This window comes from Meriones unguiculatus, chromosome 3 (assembly GCF_030254825.1).
Source record: "Meriones unguiculatus strain TT.TT164.6M chromosome 3, Bangor_MerUng_6.1, whole genome shotgun sequence".
Taxonomy (NCBI): domain Eukaryota; kingdom Metazoa; phylum Chordata; class Mammalia; order Rodentia; family Muridae; genus Meriones; species Meriones unguiculatus.
In genome coordinates, this window is record NC_083351.1 from 34,726,507 (window position 1) to 34,750,650 (window position 24,144).

A 24,144-nucleotide genomic window follows, 5' to 3' on the forward strand; every position below is an offset into this window, starting at 1 on the left:
TTATTATGTATATAGTGTTCTGCCTGCACGTAGGCCTGCATGCCAGAAAAGGGCGCCCGATCTCACTATGTATGGTTGTGAGCCACCATGTGGTTGCTGGGAATTTAACTCAGGACCTGTGCAAGAGCAGCCAGTGCTCTTAACCTCTGAGCCATCTCTCCAACCCCATAAAAATATTCAAAATATTCTTAAAAAGAAATATAAGAGGCAAAGCCTTAAGTCATCAGTCAGAATCTCAAAGGCTCGCTCCTGATCTTGAGGGTCTAACACCCTCCTGCGTGTCTAGAATCCATCCATTTATCCCAAGTTTGAGCCTAGCTCGCCCCGCCCCATCATCGCCCCGCCCAGTTTTCTCCAGGCCCCGCCCCACCAACCTGGGACTGGGCCGGGGGCTCCGGTGGGCCCCGCCTCTTCCGGTCCGCGAAGTTTGATTCCCTTGGCGGGCGGAAGCTGCTGGAAGTTGAATCCTGCAGGTATTCCCGTCTCCTATCCCGGTGTTACTGGTCCCTGCGGCCGGCTGCTTCGATCTTCTGTCCGGTTCGGTCCTGCTGGGCCTGTCGCCCCTCAGGTCAGTTCTCTCTGGGCTCTGTGGGGCGGGCTGGAAGACGGAGCTTCCCCGGCCTTCCCCCGACCAGCGCCGCTCTGGGAGAACTTGCAGACTTTTCAACCCTGGCCTTCACAGATGGTGGTTGCTTTTTCCCCCCTTCTCTCTTTCTCCCCCGTTCTGAGACGTAGTCTTGTGTAGTCTAGGATCCGAGAGGTGGGGATACCCGCGTGAGCGCTCTCCACTCCCCATTCCCGGCTCTAGGGGTTATTGAAGTTTGGCAGAGCTCTTGACGCCCTGGAGGCTGCGGTAGATGAGATTTTTCATTTCTGTTTCAGTGCTCCGGACTTTTCTCTAAAACGGTTTAGAGAAGGACCTTGAGATACTTTCCTTCGTTCAACACAGTTTCCTGGGGTACTTCAGTTAGAAGGGAAACGTGTGATCACCCCTTTTTTAGAGTCCTTCCTCACCTGGCACCTCCTCGAAGCAGGTGGCCAGAGAAGCCCATATTGTAAGGCTGCTCGGAGGCTGTAGCACTAAACGGGGCAGTAGAAGTGGCTCCTGCCAAGAAGGTTGTGAAGAGAAACGGCAATTTCTCAGAGAAGGCGGCCCAAGGCAGGAGGCTCATAGTAGGGTGAGGTTGAGTGAGGGAGTGTTATCGGTAGATTTCTGTGGTTAGTGGTGTAGGAGAAAAAGGGGTTTCAGAGGGGCCTGAAATGTTGCTTAGAGCTGATTCCCAACTTCTGTTGATGTTTTGGTTTCTTATGAGGTGTGAGAGAATCGGAAAAGCCCTTGTTACACCTTCATGGAGACATGGGATCTGCCCTTGCTGCCTTTCTATTGGATTGATTAGCCCTTAAATGCTTTTTGGAACGAATACCTCTATTGCTGGTCTCATAAACCTCTGGAGGGGAGCAGGAAGGATGCTACTCAACTGTATTCTAAGGCTAAATTACTACCATTTTGCACTCTCTTTTGAAATGACCAGATCAGTGTCTTCACTGAGCACATGAGGCAAGTTTATCTATTTTGCAGAAAGTGATAGCATGGTTCAGATAATACCATACTAGTAGCAAAACACCCTCTGTTTGCCCTTCTGTGAAGACTCACTGTATAGTCCAAGCTGGCCTTGAACTCAGATGCGCCTGCCTCTGCCTCTTGAGTGCTGTGATGTATGAGGGCATGCATACAGTATCTGAAAGTTTAATCGCAGATCTCCCAGTGTCTAGCTGATTTCTTCTTTCCTCAGAAAGGTTTCTCTATTACAGATTCCCCGTTCTTGCATTTTACCAGTACTAGAGGGTTCTCAGTGAGATAATGGACAAGGGTCTAGTTTCCTTTCACACTGACATAGTCAGGCTTTCCAGTCACACATATTTCTACTTTCTGTATTCCAATTTCTAGAAGATAAACAGGGTGTGTAAGATTATTTGGACCCAGCATTATTCTCACAACGTGATATAATCATTGGTTTTCTTTTCTTTCTTTTTTTAATGAAGTCTTTTATCTATCTATCTATCTATCTATCTATCTATCTATCTATCTATCTAGACAACATTTTGCTTACATGTGTGCCTACATACCAGAACAGGGCACCAGATCTCACTAGATGGTTATGAGCCACCATGTGGTTGGTGGGAATTGAACTCAGGACCTTTGGAAGCAGTGCTCTTAACCTCTGAGCCATCTCTCCAGCCCCTGGTTTTCTTTCTTTCTCCTTCCTTCCTTTTTAAAAATAATTTATTTAATTTTATTTTATGTGCATTAGTGTGAAGGTGTCAGATCCCTTGGAATTGGTGCAGACAGTTGTGAGCTGCCATGTGGATGCTGGGAATTGATCCCGAGACCTTTGGAAGAGAAGACAGTGCTCTCCAATGAGCCATCTCTCCAGGCCCCCCTCCTTTTTTCAATACAGGGTTTCTCTCTGTAGCCATAGCTATCCTGGAACTCGCTTTGTACACTGGGCCAGCCTCAAACTCAGAGATCCACCTGCCTCTGACTCTCAAGTGCTGGGACTAAAGCCGTGCACTACCTTACCCAGGATAGTTTTCTTAATAGTAGCAAAAATGATGTTCCCTGGATTTAATAGATATAATCCAGCCTCACACTGGTGTTACTCAAAGACATGGTGTGATTTGACAGAAGAGGAAAGACAGAAAAATGGTTTTAGTATTTGTGCAAGTTAGTCTTTCCCAAGGAGCTAGAAGTTTAAAACTCCTCAGGGAGAAATCTGTGAAGAGGTTAATTATGAGCCAGGGGGCACATTCTGCAATCCTGTGTGTATGTGTGCTGGGATCAGACAGGAAGCTTGAAAGTTCAAAGCTGCCTCAGCTATAGAGAAAATTACCACTGCTGGGGTTGCAGGCCTTAGTCTCCATGGTGGGCTTGCCAGCCTACTTTATAGCCCCAAATTCCCCCATTTCCTCTCTTGCTCTCCCACCGCCCCCCCCCCCCCCATTTCTTCTCTTTGAGCAGGATTGCAGGAGTTACTAAGCCATGCCTTGACTCTAACCTGCTGCTATTTCTTGGAAACAAATATGTAATGTGTTTTTCTGGTACAGGGTTTCTCTGTAGCCCTGGCTGTCCTGGACTCGCTTTGTAGACCAGGTTGGCCTCAACTCCCAGCAATCTCCCTGCCTCTGCTTCTGGGATTACAGGTGTGCGCCACGGCACCCGCTCTGCCTTGAAATTTCTTAGTTCTCTGATTCTAAGTTTTTTGGGGATGGGGTTCTGCTTTGTTCCCATATTTTTCCTACTGGCAGATGGCCATTAAGAGATTTCTGAATTAGAGAGTCTGTTAAACATATTCCCTTAAAAAATTTGCTTAAAATCTGTACGGGTAAGAGGTTGCAGTAGGCTGTGCCAGCAGGACCTGAGTTCAAGCCCAGCGGCTGGTTCTGTGTCTTCTCACCTCCACATATACACTACGGCATGTGCACAGCCAAATACACATTTATGGAGTATACACAATAATTATAAACTTTACAAATTAAAACCAATTTCCGTGTGTGTTTGTCTGCATGAGTGTGTAGCATGCTGGTGCCTGTAGAGGCCAGAAGAGGGTAGTGGATGGCTGGCCTGGACCTGGAGGTCCGGGTGGTTAAAAGCAGCCCAACTTGAGTGCTAGAAACTTCACTAGCTCCCAAGGCGCTGTCCAGCCCTTCACCCCAATATCCCCCCTCACCCCTGTTCTACTATAGGGTCTTAGGTGTAGCCCAGGCTAGTCTGGAACTTCAAATCCTTTCTGGTGTTCCCAGTGCTGGATTAGAGGCAGGTATCAGCACATTTGGTTATTTTCTTTTTTGATGGTGTCTTTGATTATACGGGAATTCTGAACACACACACACACACAAACACACAAACAGACACTTTAGTTTTTTTTCCTAGTTCATCTGAAACTCACTGTGTAGACCAGGCTGGCCTGGAACTTGCAGTGTATGTGTGTATGTGTGTGTGCCACAGTTCATGTGTGGCGGCAGGACAACAACTATGGGGGTTGGCTTCTCTCTCTGTGTTGGGGTGCAGGGATCAAACTCAGGTTTTCAGGCTTGGTGGCGAGTGCCTTCACACAGTGAGCACGTTTGTCTTCCATGGGTAAGCGATGAGGCACAGTCTTCCGTAGCCCAGGCTAGTCTAGAGCTTGCTGTGTAGTCTACTACCACCCTGAGCTCCTGCTTCCAGTTCTTAAATACTGGCGTTACAGGCAAGTGCCCTCACCTGGGTATGCTTCAGTCTTTATCTGGATTTGATTTTACGTGTGATGTGAGGCAGTAATGCAGGTTAGTTGTTGTTGTTGTTCTTGTTGTTGTTTTTTTCCGAGACAGAGTTTCTCTGTGTAGCCCTGGCTGTCCTGGAACTGTAGACCAGGCTGGCCTTATACTCAGAGATCCCACCAACCCTGCCTTCTGAGTGCTGGGATCAAAGGTGTGTACCACCACCGCTCAGCTTTGTTTGTTTTTAGATATGGCTAGTTAGTACTTCCACTGTCATTTATATGCCTACGATTTATTTTTATCTCTATATACAAAGGAGGAGGTGATCTGGTGATATTCCTTTTATTGGTCATATACTATTTCTTCTGTTTTACAGGTTCTCGTCATTTTGAATAAACTTCTCAGTGGACTATGAAAGATTATGATGAACTTCTCAAATATTATGAATTATATGAAACAATTGGTACAGGTAATTGTTAATTTTTTTCTTGGGGGAGAGTGCACATAAAATAATTGAAAGTAGGTCTATTTGTGTAGTCATGGGCTTTTTAGTATAATTAATGTAGCCTAACATTTTTTTCACCTGTAATTAAAAGGTTTAAATTTATTTTGTTGTGTGTGTGTATGTTTGTTTGTGTGTGTCTCTGCGTATGATGTTTATGGGACGCATGGCACGGTATGCCTGTGGAGGTAAGAAGACAGCTTTTGGGAGGAGATTCTTTTCTTTATGTGGATTCTGTGGCTGTGACTGTTGCCAGGCCTGTGTGCTAAGTGCCCTTACCTGCTGAGCCATTTTGTCTGGGCCTCTGTTTGCTTTAATAAACAGTAGAACAAGGATAGAATGTTAGGAAGGCTTGCAGGTCATTGCAAAAGAATGTTGACTTTTAGTGCAAATAAAAAAACCATGGAGCTATAAAAATAAAAAAAACTCCATGAGCTAAGGAGTGATTTGACCTTTGTTTTTACAGGGTCGTCCTGCCTGCTTGAGGGTGAAGACGTTGGGTGGGAGAGGGCAAGGCACAGGTAGAAAGCGTCTAGGAAGCAATTGCTGTGAGGAGTTCATGTCAGGAGAAGATGGCAGCGTGCTTAGAATGAAGCTGATGAGATTGAGTTATAGCATGGGATAAAAGATGCCAAGTGTGTGGATGTTAATGAGATTTACACGAGTATATAGTCATGCATTACCTGCTCATGAAGACAGGGGCCATTTCTTTTTTTAAATTTTTTTGTTTATTATAATTTATTCACTTTGTATCCCAGCTGTAGCCCTTTCTCCGCCCCCTCTCAGCCTCACCCTCCGTCCCTCCCTCTTCTCCTATGCCCCTCCCCTAGTCCACTGATAGGGGAGACCTTGCCAGACCTCTGACCCTAGCCTATCAGGTCTCAACAGGACTGGCTTCATTGTCTTTCTCTGTGGCCTGGCAAGGCTGCACCCCCAAGGGGGAGGTGAGCCAGCCACTGAGTTCATATCAGAGACAGCCCCTGTTCTCCTTAGGGAACTTAGAGATTGAGCTGCAAAGGGCTACATCTGTGCAGGGAGGGGATCTAGGTTAGACAGGGGCCATTTCTAGTCAGCACCTGTTTCCTGTTTCCTTTCCCCCAAGGAAGTCATTGGTATTTTTCCCCAGGGTAGGCAGGTGGGATTTGCTGATGAGTTGTACATGGAATGCTAGAGAAATGAAGTTGGAAGTTTCATGGTTTTGTGCCCAGCCACTTGAGAAAACAGTGGGGAGGACATTGGAAGATACTCTCAGAAGCTTCTTTTTGGATGTTTTTGAACATCTTTCAGATAGCTAGAGATATTTAGTCAGCCTTTGACTCATTTTTAAAACATAGTTGCTTACCTTTGTAGTTTTTTTTAAGTTAAAAATTCCTTAATTTTTTATTTCTGATACCACAACCACAATTTACAGGCAATATACCCGATGTAATGAAAAGAAAAAGACAAAGCTACAACAGATAAAAGACCTCAGGAATGTACATTAATTGACACTATATTCCATTAATCAATAGCTGCACTTTTTGCGAACTTGGCTATGACAGGCCTGAACAAGAAGGGTTTCCTGTTTAAGCTGCAGTAACTTTTCTGACTATGGATCATCGTTCCTCCTGTGGCAGATTTTTACAGTTCCTCTAATGCATTTGGGACGACTGACTCAAAGTAACCTGCAGGTTTTCTGACAATTCCTCGCTCTCTTTCCTGCTAAGAACTGTAACCTTTTTTGCTTTTTAAAAAAAACCTCTGCTACCATATCCACCACTTCCACCACCAGATCCACAGCCAAGATACAGAAACCTTTGTAGTTTAAAAAGAAATTATTTACCTTTTTTTAAATGTGCTTTGGTGTTTTGCCTGCATGTACGTCTCTGTGAAAGTGTCAGATCTTGGAGTTCCAGCCAGTTGTGAGCTTCCATGTGGCTGCTGCGATTTGAACCTTGGTCCTCTGGAAGAGCTGCCAGTGCCCTTAACCACTGAGCTATCTCTCCAGCCCCTACTTTTGTAGTTTTGAAGCTCATTGAAGTTTTGTATAATTTGTCCTCAGTGACTTTATGTTTCGTTCTAGCATGTTTATAAAGCAAATTTAATTGCAGTAGGATATGGTTAAAATCGATTTACTTTTATTTATATGTATATGTTTGGTCTGTGAGTAATCCATGTGTGTGTGGGTGGCTCAGGAGTCCAGAAGAGGGTGTTGGATCCACTGGAGCTGGAGTAACAGACAGTTGTGAACTGCTTGATGTAGGTGCTGGGAATTGAACTCTGATAGTTTGTAAACATGGCAAGCACATTAATTTATAAGCCATCACTTCAACTCTCATAGAATTTATCTATCTATCTATCTATCTGTCTGTCTGTCTGTCTGTCTATTTTTGTTTTTTTGAGACAGGGTTTCTCTGTGTAGCCGTGGCTGTCCTGGACTCGATTTTGTAGACCAGGCTGGCTTTGACAGGGATCTGCCTGCCTCTGCCTCCATTAGTGCTGGGATTAAGAGCATGCACCACCACGCCTGGCTCATAGAGCACATTTTTATTTTTTTATTATAAAATTAGTTATTTGCTGTTCATGTCAGGAAATAAAAATCTCTATTTAGAACAGTCGTTTTCAGCCTTCCTAATGCTGCAACCCTTTAAAACAATTCCTCACGTTGATGTGTACCTCAGCCATAAAATTATCATTCCTACTTCATAACTTTAATTTTGCTACTGTTATGAATTATAATATAAATATTCGTGTTTTATGATGGTCTTAGGTGACCCCTGTGAAAGAATTGTTCAATCCCCCAAGGGGGTTATGATCCACAGGTTAGAAACACTGACCTAGAAACATGGACTGCAAAGAATCTGGAGTCATGGCTAACATATTTGAAATGACCGAAGAATGAAAAACGTCCAGGAAAATGTGGCTTGATAGATAGCCTTTTAAAAAAATCCCTGCTTGGGCCTTCATTTATCTCCATATGCATTTTTCTGTCCTTAGGTGGCTTTGCAAAGGTCAAGCTTGCCTGTCATATCCTTACAGGAGAAATGGTAGCTATAAAGATCATGGATAAAAATGCGCTAGGGGTAAGTTTGAAATTATTTTTTCCTTAATTGTACAAAATAATGAGTTCCATTGATACTTTTATATATGGGAGTTATAATACATTGATCACCGATACTTTCTTTATATGTGGGAGTTAAAGTACATTGGTCATATTTATCTTTCATGACATTAAAAAAGATAACTTTTGAGTCAAGGTTTGATTATATGTAGCTTTATTGTATATAGCTGGTCTTGAATTCAGATTGTGTCCAAGTTGGCCTTCACCTTGTGATCTGTCTGCATTAGCCTTATGAATGTTAGAATTACAGGTATGTGTCATCATACCCTACTAAGAAATATATGTATCTGTCATTCTCTGTTCAGTGGGGGCCAGGAACTTGGATTCTGGATGGAGAATGGAGTGACCCTTTCTGTTTCTCTCAGGGGTGGCTAGAGTGCTTTAGGGAGAGGCCTGTGCACTAGACTGGTGTGTGGAAAAGTTTTCTACAGAGTATTATGGTTTAGCTCTTTTAAAATGAGATCACCGGTGGCAGTGGAAACTTAGGTGTTCCAAAGCCTATGGCAATACCAAAGTGTTATAGCTCTTGGTTAAGCTGCTGTGCTAGAGATGCGGGTGAAAGTTCATGCCTAGTCGGCTGCAAGACACAGGCCTGTCGAGGCCTAGGCCCATCGGGCTGGAGACAGGTCTGGTGGGATGCAGGTCTACAGCTGGCTGCTGCATGCCCAGTGAATGGAGGAAGCTGTCGCTACTGCTGTCAGCATGTGGCTGGCTGACCAGCCTCAGGTGATCCAGAGGCCCGCAGTGGCAGGCAGGCAGCTGCTTGATCGGCAGTGGAGTTTGGGTGTCCAGCAGTGAGTCTTTAGGGAGGAAGGGCGCTCTCCCTTCCCCAGGATAAGTGAAGACTCTCAGGCAGCCATGGTAGACCGCTGATGGCAGCCCCAAGAGAGGGTTTCTCTATGTGGCCTTGGCGTCCTGTGTTGCTTTGTAGAGCATGCCGTCCTCACAGAGATTCGCCTCTCTGCCTCTCTGAGTGCTGGGATTAAAGGAGGGCACCACTGCAGTGGCTCTATGACTCACTCTGGTTGGCCTCAGACTTTCAGGAGTCTTCTGACTACTGCTAGGATTGTATCCAGGCCTGCTAATGAGTGTTTCTGTTACATCCTTTGTTTGGAATGGCCAACTTGTACATTAGTCTTAATTCTCTTGGCTTTTCTGGGCATTGTACTGTTGACTACTGTATCAGTTAGCTTTTTGTCACTGTGACAGAAACTTGAGGGAAACAATTTTTCTTTTTTTCTTTCTTTTTTCTTTCTGACAGGGTTTCTCTGTGTAGCCTTCACTGTCTTGGACTTACTTTGTAGACCAGGCTGGCCTGGAACTCACAGAGCTCCACCTGCCTCTGCCTTGCTGAGTCCTGGGATTACAGGTGTGTGCCACTGCACCTGGCCAGGGGAAACAATTTAAAAGGAGGAAAGATTGAGTTTTGTCTCCTGGTTTGGGTTCAAGTTTCCATTACTTTGGGCTGAGGTAAGGTTGACTATCAGGATGGTTTGAGCATGTGCCAGTAGCAGCCAGGAAACAGTGAGCACACCTGTACTAGCAGGAATCCTCTTTTGCACCCACACCCCGTCTTACTTAGTGGTCCCCGCTGGGTCCTCACACACTCCTAGTGTGTACTTTGCTAATTTCCACTCACTTAAACTGACAGATTAACTGTCACGCTCATATTGAGCTTGCTTTTATGTAATCCTCAGAACACTAATTTTGTAATGATTTTCAGTTTTTGATCAGCTTTTTTTAAGAGTTATTGATAGCTTTTCCTGCCTACTATTAAAACTGTTTATTGATGCTTGGAACACTTACCAGGGAATTTGTTGCTTATTTGAACTGATGTTTTCTCAAACAGAACGATTTGCCCCGAGTCAAAACTGAGATAGATGCCCTGAAGAATCTGAGACATCAGCATATATGTCAGCTCTACCATGTGCTTGAGACAAAAAACAAAATATTCATGGTTCTTGAGGTTAGTGGTGGGTTTCAGACAACCAAAAGTATTTGCTTGCTTTTTTAGTAATCGAGAATCATGTCTTCTTACCTGAAAAATCAGAACAAATGTTGGTTCTAGTGTTATTTCTGTTGCCACAATAAAATAATCCTTATAGAAATTAATTTAGGGGAGGAAGGGCCAGCTCACAGTTTCAGTTTCAGGTCCACAGCAAGTCAGTGCAGCACAAACTTAGTTAAGAGAAATAAAAATGTTGCTCTGCTTGTGCTGAGCTGGATTTCTCCAGCCATACACAGTTCCAGACCCCTCTCTAGGGAGCAGTGCCACTACAGTGGGCTGTGTCTTCCCACGTCAGTGAACTTTAGCAATGGTCTCCCATGGACATACCCCCAGGCCAGCCTGGGTGGACAATCTCTGGCTCTCCTCCTGGTTATTCTAGGTTATGTCAAGCTAATAAAGCTGAATGTTTCTGGTTCTTTTCTTCCACCTTTATGTGGGTTCCTGGGATCAAAGTCATCTTGCTGGCCCTTTTTGTGCTTTTTATTAGTATATATCAATTATATGTAATGCATTACATTGTGACATTTAATACATACATATTTATGTATATAAAAGGTATTTATTTTTATGTTCATGAGCATTTTGGCTGCATGTCTGTCTGTGCACCGTTTGTGTGCCTGGTCCTCGTGGAGGCTACAAGAGGCTGTTGGATCCCCTGGGACTGGAGTAATAGATGGTTGTGAGCTGTGAGGGGCTGAGAAATGAGCTTGGGTCCTCTGCAAGAGCAGCCAGTGCTCTTAACCTCTCTTAACCATGTCTCTAGACTCCTATATAATGTTTTTTGACTATATTAATTTTCTGTTACCTTCTTGCTATTACTCCTGATCCCTTCCTCTTATCAACTAGCCCCACTTCTATTTTCATATCTTTTTTTCTTGAGGGTTGCTTATAAGAGCATGAGTGCTTTACCAGAGGCTATATTACTGAAGAAACTATCTCTTTCTCCATTGTAAACTATTGACTGTATAAACCCTGAAGAGGGGGCTTTGTGAGCTCTTTCTTTCTCTTAATTACTTTTTCTTTCTAGATATGTGTGGTGTGTGCATGTGTGTAAGGCATCTGTGTGTTTGTGGGTACGCATGCTTGCACACGTGCATGTGGAAACTTGGAGTGTCTTCTGTATTGTTCTCCCCCTTACTTATTAAGGTGGGCTCTCTCACTGAACCCGGAGCTCACTGTTTTTTGTAGGCTGGCTCACCAGGGAGCACCAGGAACTGCTTCCCTCTACCTCTGCTGGGGTTACAGACTGGTGTTGCCAACTGCAGGCTTTTATGTGGGTGCTTAGGGATCTGAACTCGGGTTCTAATGCTTGTTCAGCAAACGCTTTACCATCTCCTCAGCCCCTAATGGGCTCTTTGTTGGGAGATTGAAAACCGCTGGTCTTTGGACAATGACCAGCAATAATTAGTAGAGAAACAATAACTACGGCTACTTTTCATTTTTAATTTTAGATTACTTTATTAAATGTGAGTCTATTAACTTGAGAATGAGTTTTAGTACTTTGTTGTAAGAATATAAAGCCCTGAATGAGCTTTTTAAAGCTACAGTGGTAGTTGGTTTAACGTCTGTTTATTGGTAATAAAACTGTTCAAGGGAAGAATTACTGCTCTCCTTTCTGGAGTAATTACAGAGTTGTTGGAAGACGAGAGGGTAGTTCCCTCAGTTCCCTTGCCTTTAAAGTCAAACTAGTATTGAGTTTTGTGTGGTTTTTACTTGCCATTCCTGGGAAGTGATTTCTGTCAGCAGTAAGTGTGTGACTCTTGCTGTTGAAGTACTGTCCAGGAGGAGAGCTGTTCGACTACATAATCTCCCATGACCGCCTGTCAGAAGAGGAGACCCGGGTCGTGTTCCGTCAGATACTGTCTGCAGTTGCGTATGTCCACAGCCAGGGATATGCCCACCGGGACCTCAAACCAGTAAGTGGCCCTGTCACATTTAGCTGCTTACCTGAGAGTTCAGCCTCTTCTTTCCGGGTGCCCATTGCTCTGTTTAGAAACCCTCCAGTTCTGCTCTTTACGTTTCTGTTGCAGTCAGAGTCTATCAATTCACTTTTCTTTTTCACATCCTCAGGGCCCATCAGGTGTATGTGACATTATAGATGCCCTTTGTTAAGATTTTACCCCTGGGAAAAATGGCCATTTAGTATTTTCCATTCAGTGTTCTGTTTTGTCTGAGACAATGTCTACTTTTATAGCCCAGGCTGGCCTGGAGCTCACAGTGTAGCCTAGGCTGCCTTCAACTTGAGATCTCCTGTCTTAGTCACCCCAAATGCTGAGATTATTTTCCTTTAACTTCAAATCATTATTCCCCAGAAGGAGCCAGTTCAGTAGAATTGACAGGTTTTACTTTTAAAGGACTGATGAAAGATGTGAACATTCTTTCAGTCTTTAAGTGCTAATGTGTGTGTTAGTTAGTATATATTTAAATACAACTTTGTAAAATAGTCAGGAACCCAGAACCGGTCCGTGACAGTGTTATCCTTTTCCATTTTTTATACCACACTCTTCAATCTGAGTTGTTTAGTCTTTCTGTTGTTGTTTTGTTTTGTTTTGCCGAGACAGGGTTTCTCTGTGTAGCCCTGGCTGTCCTGGACCTCCCTCTGTAGAGCAGGCTGGCCTTGAACTCAGAGACCTGCCTGCCCCTGCCCCCAGGTGCAGGGATTAGAGGTGTGCCTTTTTAGGCTCACTTGTACTTGGCCTTCAGAATATTAGGGCGGAATGGTCTCTCCTCCTCCTCCTTTGTTTTTTCCTTTACCTTAGTCTTCAAAATAATCTCTTACTGACCCCAGAGCTTGCTACTTTGGTAGACAGTCAGGGCAGCGAGCCCTAGGGATGCTCCTATCTGTGTTTCTTGAGCTCTGGGTTAGAGTAGTGTGTTGTGATGTAGGCTTTTTACAGTGGTGTTGGGGCTAAACTTGGCTTCTTCATGTTGCATAGTAAACACTATCCACTGAGCCATCTCCCTCCAAACCTCTCTCTTTTTCTTTTTGTGGTTCTGGGGAATAAACCTAGGGCCTCAGGCATGCTGGGACAGTACTTTTTCTCTGAGCTACATCTCCAGTCCCCAGACTTTTTTCTCTTATTTTCCTTGTCTTTTTTTTTTTTTTTTTTTTTTTTTTAGTCAGGGGGCTGAGGAGACAGGGTCTCATGAGGTAGTTCTAGCTGCCCTGGACCTCACTATGTGGACCAGGCTGGCCTCAAACAGATCTACTTGCTTCTGCCTTCTGAGTACTGGGATTAAAAGTGTGCTCCTACCTCTAGCTCTGTTTTTTTTCCCTTGTCTTTTCATTAGGTTTTATTGATGTTTTAACTTATCTCAGCCTCGAATAAAAACAACTCAATCATTTTTAGAAATGGGTAGAGGTGGGATATGATTTAAGGAAATCAGAACACAGTTACTAAAATGTCTTTGTTTTCTCAGGAAAATTTATTATTTGATGGATATCATAAATTAAAACTGATTGACTTTGGTCTCTGTGCAAAACCCAAGGTAAGTGTAGAAATAAAAATGTGTTTATGTTAGCTGCACATGTTGGTGCACGCCATTAATTCCAGCACTGGGGAGGTAGAGGCAGGCAGATCTCTGTGAGGTCAAGGCCAGCCTGGTCTACAAAGGGAGTCTAGGATAGCCAGGGCTCTGTTACACAGAGAAACCTGTCTTGATAAACAAACAACAACAAAAACCCTTTATGTCTAATAGTATACTTTGTTAGTGTGTTACTTCGCGCTGACTTTTACTTTATCTTGTTTGGCTACATCTATTTTGAAGAATGTTAAATTTTATCCTTAGCATTAATAGTTTCATAAGTTTGCTAGATTAATCTGTGATGGAGCCAAGATGGTGAGCCAGTACGGTAGGTCTAGGATTGTCTCCCAGGGAAGCTCTGAGACTGCAGTGCCAGGTAACTTGAGGTCATTATAACATTATATATATAACATCATAACAAGTGTTTGCAGTTTGAAGAGATTGCCACCAGATGATGCCTTTGTTCATTTGGTGTGTGTCTCTTTTTTATCCAGATGGTTATATAACTAAGAGCTAGTTGATCCCCCAAGATGATCCCCTTTCCCTGTGAAAGAAGAGGAGACATAGTGGTCATGGGCTTCTCCATTTATCATGCTCAGGATTTCCCTAACTGGCCTTCTGTAGGAAGTAACACTGGTGTTCTCCAGCATAACTTCTCTTTGAGGTGACTTTGAACCGTTCAGCCCCGCTGTCTGCAGCAGGTCTCCTGTGTGGCTGCTTGTTGGCGGCTTCTTTCTGGGTTCTCTAATGATGGCACTGCTGCTAAAATGAGCTGTCTACACTCATTAAGAATGTAGAAACTGCAGACTCGTCTCAGCCCTTTGGAGTCCCATGATTATTTCCTGCCCCTCAGCACTAGCGAGGTGCATAGGGAAGCAGATTTTGCCTCTTCGGTTTTGAATGTTTGGTTCTTTCTGATTCTTTTCCTGCTGATGTCTGTTCTGAGGTTACCAGTGGAGGCTTGTGTCTGGGAAGCAGATGATTCAGAAGGCAGGTTTAAACATTTTTTAACAGACATATAAAATCATATAAAGATCATCCTTTGACAGATAAGTTGTTTTCTCCAGAGGAGGTGGTGAGAATGTGTATGGAAGACTCCATTAGCTGCTGTTGCTTCCTTTTTTTTTTTTTTTTTTTTTTTTTTATTGGCTTCCATAGATTTAACTCATACAGACACCAAGAGATTTAACTCATGTAGGCCAAAGATAGCCTCAGCTCTGGGGTTCTCACTGTGTCACACCGCGTGGCTCATTTGTAAACAAAATCTTTAGGTTTCTAGATTCTTTGCCTTTTGTAGGGCTCAGCACAGGAGCGCGGCAGGAGCTTCACTTTTAGAAGGCCTATGTTTGTGTGGGAGACAGAGGAAGTTGACAGGCCACCAGTTAAGGGTGATGGATCTTATCCCAGTCTAGACAATAGATTCACTTGCATTCTCCTACATACCAGTTGCTTCTTCCTGTGAACAAGAAGGAAGCTTTTCTTACTAGGAAGAGTTGATGTTAAAGATAGGGACTTGAATTCCTTGACTACTTGGGGGTGGGAAATCATGGGTGCTTGGGTGGATGTGAGGTTGATTACTGTGCAGATGAGTATCTAGGGAAGTATGGGTTTGATTTGACTGAGCTGAGGGGAAAAAGATCTTGTTCTTGTGAGGTCGAGAGGTATTAGAAATCTAGAGAATCACAATTGACATGAGCACATGTGCATAAATACAAAGAGCATTTGCAGAAATCTCTTATTTGGGATAATTTTTCACCTACCCTTTCTTTGAGTTCAAAGGGGGGAGTCTCAAAGTTAATGTTTATTTTTCTTTCTTTTTTTTTTTAAAGATTTATTTATTATTTATACAGCATTATGCCTGCACACCAGAAGAGGGCACCAGATCTTACTATAGATGGTTATGAGTCACCCTGTGGTTGCTGGGAATTGAACTCAGGACCTTTAGAAGAACAGCTAGTGTTATTAACCTCTGAATCATCTCTCCATTGCTACTTTTCTTTTTTGAGAAAGGGTCTCATATAGCCCAGACTGGTTTCAAGTTTTCTGTGTAGCTTGACCTTTGAGTCTGACCTTGAACTCCTGACCTTCTGACTTCTATTGTCCGAGTGCTGGGATTACAAATGTGCAGCGCCATGTCTGATTTGAGATTTCCTATTCTTAGGGGCTATACTAATAAGTGTTTCATTTTTACGTTACGGTAGGGCAACAAGGACTATCATCTACAGACGTGCTGTGGAAGTCTTGCTTATGCAGCTCCTGAACTAATACAAGGCAAATCCTATCTTGGATCAGAGGTAATTGTTACTGGTTACTTTCTGTCATCCTCATTGTGGTTGCTTTTTGAATGAAGTGGCTGTAGTTTGCCCTGGTTAGGTCAGCTAGGTAGGCCCCAAGGCTACAGAGGTACGCTCAGTTTTCAAAGATATTGATGAATGAACACAGAGGAAAAACTTAGCGTTCATGCATAGCTGACCCCCAAGGCCTGTGACCTGTCGAGCGCCCATGCTTAGAAGGCCTGGCTTTGTCTCCTTTGCACTTGCTTCTTCAGTCAGTCAGCTATCTCATTCTCTTCAGTTCAAGTCTCAGAAAGACATAACATGAGTTGTCAGAAGGCACTGCTGGGCTGAATGTCTTCTGTCTTTCATACACTCTGGTAGAGGGTGAGCTTTGGGGAGGGAAATAACACAGGTGACAGCTGGTCCCAGCTTTCCTGACCTGCAGAATCCACTTTCCACATGGAACATGGCTGGGGAGAAGTGCCATGTGGGAGAAACTTTGGGAAATACTACCTTACTTAATTTGGAACAGGAGTAGATGCGAATATGTATATTTTTGGTGACTTCATTTTAATCTAAAGTATTATACAAAAATAGAATTAAAAATTTGGTATGTTTTTATTTAAATCTGTGATTTATATTTGTCCCTATTTTCTTTATTCTTTCTCCAAACATACATACTTATGCACAGATTTTTAAAAAATATATAGGATTTTAAAAAGTATATAGGATTCTTTCTGCATGTGCGCCTGCATGCCAGAAGAGGGCACCAGATCTCATTATAGATGGGTGTGAGCCATCATGTGGTTGCTGAGAATTGAACTTAGGACCTGGAAGAACAGCCAGTGCTCTTAACCTCTCTGAGCCATCTCTCCATCCTGCACATCTTTTTTTAATCATGTGAATGTGACCTGGGCATCCTATCCCTTTATAACTAAGCTTTTGTATTTTATTTTTTTATATATCGTCTCTTTAAAAAAATTATATCTTCATTTTGGTGTATATTAGGGCAGTGCATGCTACATTGTACATACGGAGGTCAGAGAATAACTTTCGGGAGTTAGTTCTTTCTTCTCATCATCTGAGTTCCAGGGATTGAACTTGGGTTGTCAGGCTTGGTAGCAAGTGCCTTTCAAGTGCCTTTACCTGTTGAGTCCATTTTGCCAGCCCTGTTTTTGTTTTTGTATTTATTTTAAATGAGCCAAAGGAAAAAAAATTTTTTTTCCTTTGTGGTGTTTTGAGACAGGGTTTCTCTGGGTAGCCTTGGCTGTCCTGGACTCACTTTGTAGACCAGGCTGGCCTTGAACTTAAAGCAGTCCACCTGCCTCTGCCTCCCCAAGGGCTAGAATTACAGGTGGATGCCACCTTGCCCAGCCTCTTATGTGATCTTAATTAGTACCCTTGTTCGTGTGGGTTTGATTGTCCTTGTAATGTCTTAAGAACTGTACCAAAAAATCCTCTGGCATGCTTGAAAGAACTCAGGTGTGTACCCTTGGAGATTTTAGTCTGGTTGCTTAAGTTTTAAAGTAAGTAGTTGAGACAGTTCTGCTGTTTATTCTGCTTAGGACATGTTCCATGGTGGGATCTTTGAGGTTTTTACAAATTTCTCATGGGAAATGTTTCTGCAGTTTTCCTTTCCCAAGTTATTTTTATCATACTTGTCGATTGATATGTTTATTTGTATTATTTTGGTGTACAGTTCTAGTTAATTTGTGTGTTCTTTTATCTAATTTGAAACAGTAAAGTGAGGTGTTTGATGAGTTAACCAGAAAGTCTAGTTTCTTTCCAGAAGGGTGTGCTAGATTTTTATGGAAACATTCCTAAACTTTTTTTCATCTTTTAGTTTAATTTCAGACATAATCTGTTTTGACCTTTCATGGTATTTGGCAAGGCTGTGTTCACTTATTGCTTCCACTTTAAATGTTTGACATCTCTCAGGCATAAATGCTTAACTTTGCTATCCTACAACTTGGAACACAAATTATCTGTTGGCTTGAAAGGCAAATTGTCCACTTGAGGCATTGTCAGAGTCCTGGCCTGGCTTTGATGTAATTCGGTAGACAGGAGTGGATCACCTGGGCTATCTAATGCGTATGTACCACCTAGATATGAGAGGCCACCTATGTTGTCATAAGTTTCCTGCCTTTTTTTTCTCTGTCAAAAGATGCAGCTTCTGAGCTGTTCGTGGTGTTGCATGCCTGTAATCCCAGCACTCAGGGAGGCAGAAGCAGATGGGTCTCTGAGTTTGAGATCAGCCTGGTCTACAAAGTGAGTCCAGAACAGCCGAGGCTACATAGAAAAATCCTGTTTAAAAAAAAAAAAATGCAGCTCTTATCTCTTACAAGTGAAGGTAGAGGCTGTGACTTACAGTTAGTCACTCTCTTACTGGCTATCACGGGGCTGTTTCCCCAGCAAGTGAACTGTTAGGGTTCTCTAAAGGATATATATCCCATTCTGTGTGTGTGTGTGTGTGTGTGTATATATATATATATATATATATATATATATATATATATATATATATATATGTTTATTAACTGATTTATAGATAGTAGTTCAGATAATCTGATAATGGCCAGGAATCTAGTACTTGTTCAGTCCATGAGGCTGGATGTCCCAGTCTGCTGCTGGAGTCCGAAAGGATTCCGGGAGAGCTGTTGGTTTTCAGCCTAGGTTGGAATCTTGACAGCAATGGATATAATACCAGCTGCAGTAGCAGGATGGGCTTGCCAGCTAGAGTGAGCAGCAAAAACTCCATTCTTTCAGGTCCTTTATCCAGGCTGCCGCTGAGGGTACGGCCAGACTTAGGGTGGTCTTCCCACCTGAAATATGTAATCAAGCAAATCAGCACTGTGGTTTTAGCTGATTCTACATGGAGTCAAGTTGACAACCAAGTTTAGCAACTGCAGGAGCCATGACTAATGATGTGTCGTCATTATTGATGAAAATCAAGTACTGCTTGAATAAATACTTACTGTTCCTGACTCCTGAGACTCAAGGAAATCTCGGTTGTACTTCTTCGTGAAGTTTAGGATTTGTAGTGCTGTTGTGCTAATTTCTAGCCTACATATTTGAAAAGTCAGCCATTGAATTTTATTAAGCTTTTTCTACATACAAAGGATTTTTACAGCGAAGCTTAATTGCATTTTCAGATTAATAGGAAGTCTTCAGACTTGTTTTTGATGTCTCCCTGAATGTTTACATAATCCCCATAATCCTCATATGTAACCTTCTTCTCTGGTAGCCTTAAACTTGTCTTAGAGAAGCAAGGCTTTGTTTTCTCATCATGGCTTAATATTCAGCCATTTGGGATTTATTTTCTTTCTTTCCTTTTTTTTTTCTTTTTCGTTTCCTTTTTTGGAGACAGAGTTTCTCTGTGTAGTCCTGGCTGTCCTGGAAGTTACAGGTTCGCCCTCCTCTGCTTCTTGAGTGCTGGGATTAAAGGCGTGTGCCACGACACCCAGCTGGGAATTATTTTTCATGCAGTGTTAGTAGCTAGAGAAGTACACTGAATTGAAAGTCAGGAGGTCTTCCATTGAGTCAGTGTCTCTGGACACATCTTACTTTTGAAATGTGTTTTAATGCTATTTTGTTCTTCGTCTTAGGCAGATGTTTGGAGCATGGGCATCCTCTTATATGTGCTTATGTGTGGGTTTCTACCATTTGATGATGATAATGTCATGGCTTTGTACAAGAAGATTATGGTGAGTATTATGGGTACAGAATTTCAGAATTAACACTGTCTGTGCTGCTTATTGTATGCTCCAGAAGGCAAATGTATTCTGGGCTGTTAGAAGATAGACTATAGGTATTATTTGGCCATGGTTAAGAGGAAGAGTTGGAGGCTGCTTTTTCTTGATGTGGCTGTTAGTCACACTTTTTTATTTCAGTTTTTGAAAACTTACCAAGGTACATGTTTATGATATATATATAAACTTTCGGCTTGTGTTTTGTTAAACTTTTTTATCGAGTATGATATATATACACACATATAATATACATACATATGTATGATATATATTGCACTTACTCAGTAAAAAGTTCCATTTCTTATCTGAGTCATGGCTGTCCTCAGACCTCTTGTGAAGCCCAAGATTGTCAAAAAAAGGAGCAAAGTATTCCTCTGGCACCAGTCAGACTACAAAGGTAAATACAAGCATGCCTGGTGGAAAGCAAGCAGAGTTGGCAATAGGAAGTGGGGGCGATTCGTTATCCTGATGCTCTTAGCACTGGTTAGTGGAGAGACAGGAAAACAAAGCAGTTGCTATCCAGTTATTCTCCAGATGTTCCAGGCCGGTGGCTTGAGGGAGCTAGAGTCTTACTGTGTTGAGCTTACTCAGTTTTCTTCCAGGAACTGTAATAGAAGTTTTGGTTTCTTTGTATGTTTCATAAATATGGTTTTGTTTTAATCCCAAGTATGGGCTTTTAGTTGGGCTATAGTTTGTCCATGATTGTTAATTGTCACATGCAGAGCATGATCTTTGCCAGCTGGTAACAGCCTTCCGTGTGTGGCACGGAGAGTGGCATAGTGTAGGACTCTGAGAGTATAAATACAAGAGCCGAGAAAGAGTGGTGGTGGCCTTCAGTGTTTGTGTGTGGTGTTTAGCAGTTCAGAGAGGCCAGAGACAGTGTGGTGGTTTGGAGTAGATGGATGGAGAGAGACACTTCGGGGTACAGGAACGTGGAGGAGACTGCTAGCTGCATTTGTGGTTGGCAGAGATTGGTGTAGAGCTCTAAAACCCTTGACCATAAACAGCTGGGAGAAGTAAAGGGGTCTGGGCCTTCTCTCCCCACTAACCTTTTCTCTCCCACGTAAGGGTTGGGAGGTTGGTAGGGAGGTTGAAGCCTAAACACCCCAAATAAAATAGAGTTTTTAAAAAGAGCGCTACAAGGAACCCCATAGCCATTGTGAAATGAGCAGCTCAGTGGGCCATCAAAATCACCAGTCCTGGTGTCAGGTTGTAAGCGAGACAAATAGCTCATGTGCTCACTTTATTTTCATTTAATAAAAGAGCAGGATAGCAGGAAGAATACACTGAACAGCACAGGATCACCTGTGTGTTTGCATATTCAGTTTCAGTCTGTATCCAATCCAAGCAGCCAAGATTTTATGAGTGATTGGTCGTAGTCTGCTGAAGCCGAGAGGTATGTTAGGTCCGTGATGTGATGTTCCTGATTACTGACTTGACCATGAGGTATGCTGTGGTTTTGCCTGTCTGAACCTTAAACTACTCTACCGTTTGTTTTCCTTTGCTGTTGCTGCAAATTCACACTTATGGCAGATGTGGCATTAATACTATTAATTATTAATATTGTTTAACCAGCATATTTATTTGCATACACTAGTGGATCTTTGGAAGATCATTTGGGGCCCAGAACTTACCTTAAAATAATGTGAACGTATTCTGTCTCGATAGTAAATCCAAGGTTTTATTTTTGGCAAATTGTGCACCTTTGCAGGGGCATAAATGTGGTAGAAATTCTTGTTTGGTGGAGATTTGGCTGTCCTAATTAATATTATTTACTAATACTGTGTATTCTTTGTTTCTCCTGCTCTGAATTTCAGTTTTTAGTTTTTCATGTATTTGCAAGTTGAAAATTGATTCAAATTAGGATTTTTATGCATTATTGTGGAATTTAATTTCACACATTATAGATTTTGAAACTTATTGTAATCTTGGCTCAGAACTATTGTTCCGAGTCACAGTGTAACACAGTCTGTTGGTTGAATCTAATTAACGTGTCGTATCACTTGCATACAATATGTATCTGCCTAGAATATTCTAAAAATTCTCACTTGGGACTAGTACAACCCTCACCTCTTGGCTTGATTGAAAAGCTCGGCAATATTTGACACACTGTGTGACTTATTGAAGAGGTAGACTTCGTCTATCTTTTGCGTTTGTTGGCTATTTTAACCAAAATGCTGAAATGTAATTTTCAGCATGATTACTTAGAGATTGTGTATTAATCTTATTAAAGTCACCTATTCATTTGCTATCACTGTATTTGAAGACAAGCATGACCAAACTGCAGTTCTGGTGCACAAATACTAGAGTCGTCTACGTAATTTATAAGTCAAAGTTGGCTAGCCTGAAGGTAGAATTGCTTATCAATTGTTATTTCAAATTTAAAGGAAATGAATAAGTAGTCTCTTTATGAGATTACATTTTTATAGTTTTTATAGAGTTGACTATGGTACTGTCATTGTATGTTGGAGAGACTGCTTGCCTTTCTTAGCACCATGTGCAAAATGAACAATTTCAAGGCTGCTAGAATTCCCAGCATTGTTGTTAGTCCGAGATCTTTCTCCTCCTCCCACTTGGCTTTCACCCACTGTTGGCTCTTGTTCTCATTTGCAAGGTAATCATCCTTTAAATAGAGAAGCAGGGTTAAGGGCACAGCCCTGGCTAGCACAGGGCCTTCTGTCGAGATGCCCCTTCTTAGCAGCACTGTTCCTGAGGTCTTTTCTGTCTGGTCTTCAGATGTATGTATGTATGTATGTATGTATGTATGTATGTATTCACCCCTCTGTGCATTTGTAGGCTTCCTGTGTGTATAGCACAGAACAGCAGAAGAGCTACTTCTCTCTCTGTCCTTTTCTAGCCTTTAAAATTTTTTTGTACTGTAACTATTTCTCTACTTTGGCTCTGTGGATATTTGGGACTAGCTCATCCTGCTGTAGGTCGTGCACTTTGCTGTAAGGCTGAGCACTGGGGTGTACGTCAGTCTTATGGCCTGTACTTACTAGAGGCCAGGCATATCCCCCATTGTGCACTCTAGCAAAGCACAGGCTTCCACTGAAAAGTTCCTTCATGCTGGGGGCAGTGGCACATGTAATGTGGAGTATTCCTGTTCTTACCCAAGAGTGTTTGTTTGTTTTTGTTTTTGCTTTTGGATGTTAGTTTAAGGGCATAATATTTTTCCTTTATTACAACTGACTCTGGCTTTCTTCCTAGTGCCAGTCCTGGACTACATTTCTAACTCAGAGGCCTTACTCAGAGGCACTGTGGCTTTCTGTGGTTCGGGGGGCCCTTTGAATTGCCATAAGTTCATTTGTTGTATTACAAACAGTTGTGTAATAATTGATACCACTTACATTTTCTACACAGATTATTTGCTTGGATTAAATTAATGAAGTTGTCAAATATACAATTTTGAATATCTTAATATATATTTACAAGTTATTCTTCAGAAAAACTTACACTTTAGCATAATATAGAAATACTCCTGGTCCTGAACTCTTTCCACTAATAGTGTATGTGTATTTAAATAAATATCTTTAAAAAGTTTTGATAGTTTATATGTATTTCTAGTTTCAGCCACTCAGGTTGAAGCAGGAAAATAACTTGAGCCCTGGCTCTTCTGAGCACATAATGAGACCCATCTTACAAAACCTCCTGCCTCTGCCTTGCTGAGTTCTGGGATTAAAGGCATGTGCTACCATGCCCTGCTTAATATCTTACATTAAAAAAAAAAAAAAGATTTATTTTTTACTTTTCATTTTATATGTGAGTGCTTTGCCTTTATATATATATGTGTACCTTATGCCCATAGAGATCAGAAGAGGGGATTGGATCCCCTGGAACTGAAGTCTGAGACGGTTGTGAGCCACTGTGGTGCTAGGAACTGAATTTGGATCCTTTGCAAGAGTAGTCAGTGCTTCTCATTGCTGGCCATCTTTGCAGCCCCTCTTTCCTTGAGACAGAGTCTGTTCTTTTTGTGTGTGCATGCAGAAACATATGTGAACATTGCAGATACATGTGTGGAGCTCAGAGGACAGCTTTTGGTTCATGCCTTCCACCTTAGTGACATAGGCTCTCTTTGTTTCTGCTGTTGTGCTGTGTAATTCAGGCTGGCTCTACTACTGGCTTCTGGCTGACTGTGTCTGTGCTACCTCTGTCCATGTAGGAATGCTGGGGTAACAGATGCATCACCTCATAAGGGTTTTAAAATGGGGGTTTCTGGGATTGAATCCTGGTTGCCCAGCTGTATGACTAGTGGCTTTATCCACTGAGCCATCTCGCTCACTCCTGTTTGGTTCTTTTGAGACTGGTCTCACATAGTCTAGATTGAACTTGGACGTGCTATGTAGCATAGGATGACCTTGAACTTTTGCTCTCAAGTGGTAGGACTACAGGTGAGTGCCACTACACCTGGTTTTAAACAGCGCTAGGGACTGAACCCATGTTAGGCAGTCACTCTACCAACTGAGCCACTCTCCAACCCTTAAATTGATTTTTTGTTAGATTACTTGAACATAATTTCATGCTTATTGGCCACTTAAATATCCAGTCAGTAGTCTTTGTCTGTGTTCTTTTAGAATATGTGCTTTTTGTCTAATTCCTTCCTTAGTCAAAAAGTATTAATTGAGCTCCTTAAACACACGAGGGCTAGACACTATTCTGGGTCAGCAGAATGGCAAAATCCTTGTATTAGGGAGCTTGTGTTTGAATGTAATGAGGCATAAAATAAT

The 24,144-nt window shown here is 42.3% G+C and overlaps 1 protein-coding gene across 1 annotated transcript in view; it reads left to right on the plus strand.

Moving 5' to 3' along the window:
• The first annotated feature begins 446 nt into the window (after nucleotides 1–446).
• The window catches only part of Melk (maternal embryonic leucine zipper kinase), a 59,279-nt gene continuing 35,581 nt past the window's right edge, over nucleotides 447–24,144 (plus strand). Inside the window, exons 1-8 of the mRNA XM_021645979.2 lie at nucleotides 447–568; nucleotides 4,634–4,726; nucleotides 7,736–7,821; nucleotides 9,709–9,825; nucleotides 11,640–11,783; nucleotides 13,288–13,356; nucleotides 15,594–15,686; nucleotides 19,274–19,372. Of these exons, the coding sequence (XP_021501654.1) occupies nucleotides 4,669–4,726; nucleotides 7,736–7,821; nucleotides 9,709–9,825; nucleotides 11,640–11,783; nucleotides 13,288–13,356; nucleotides 15,594–15,686; nucleotides 19,274–19,372 (666 nt within the window). The 5' untranslated portion in view covers nucleotides 447–568; nucleotides 4,634–4,668. The remainder of the gene's footprint in view (nucleotides 569–4,633; nucleotides 4,727–7,735; nucleotides 7,822–9,708; nucleotides 9,826–11,639; nucleotides 11,784–13,287; nucleotides 13,357–15,593; nucleotides 15,687–19,273; nucleotides 19,373–24,144) is intronic.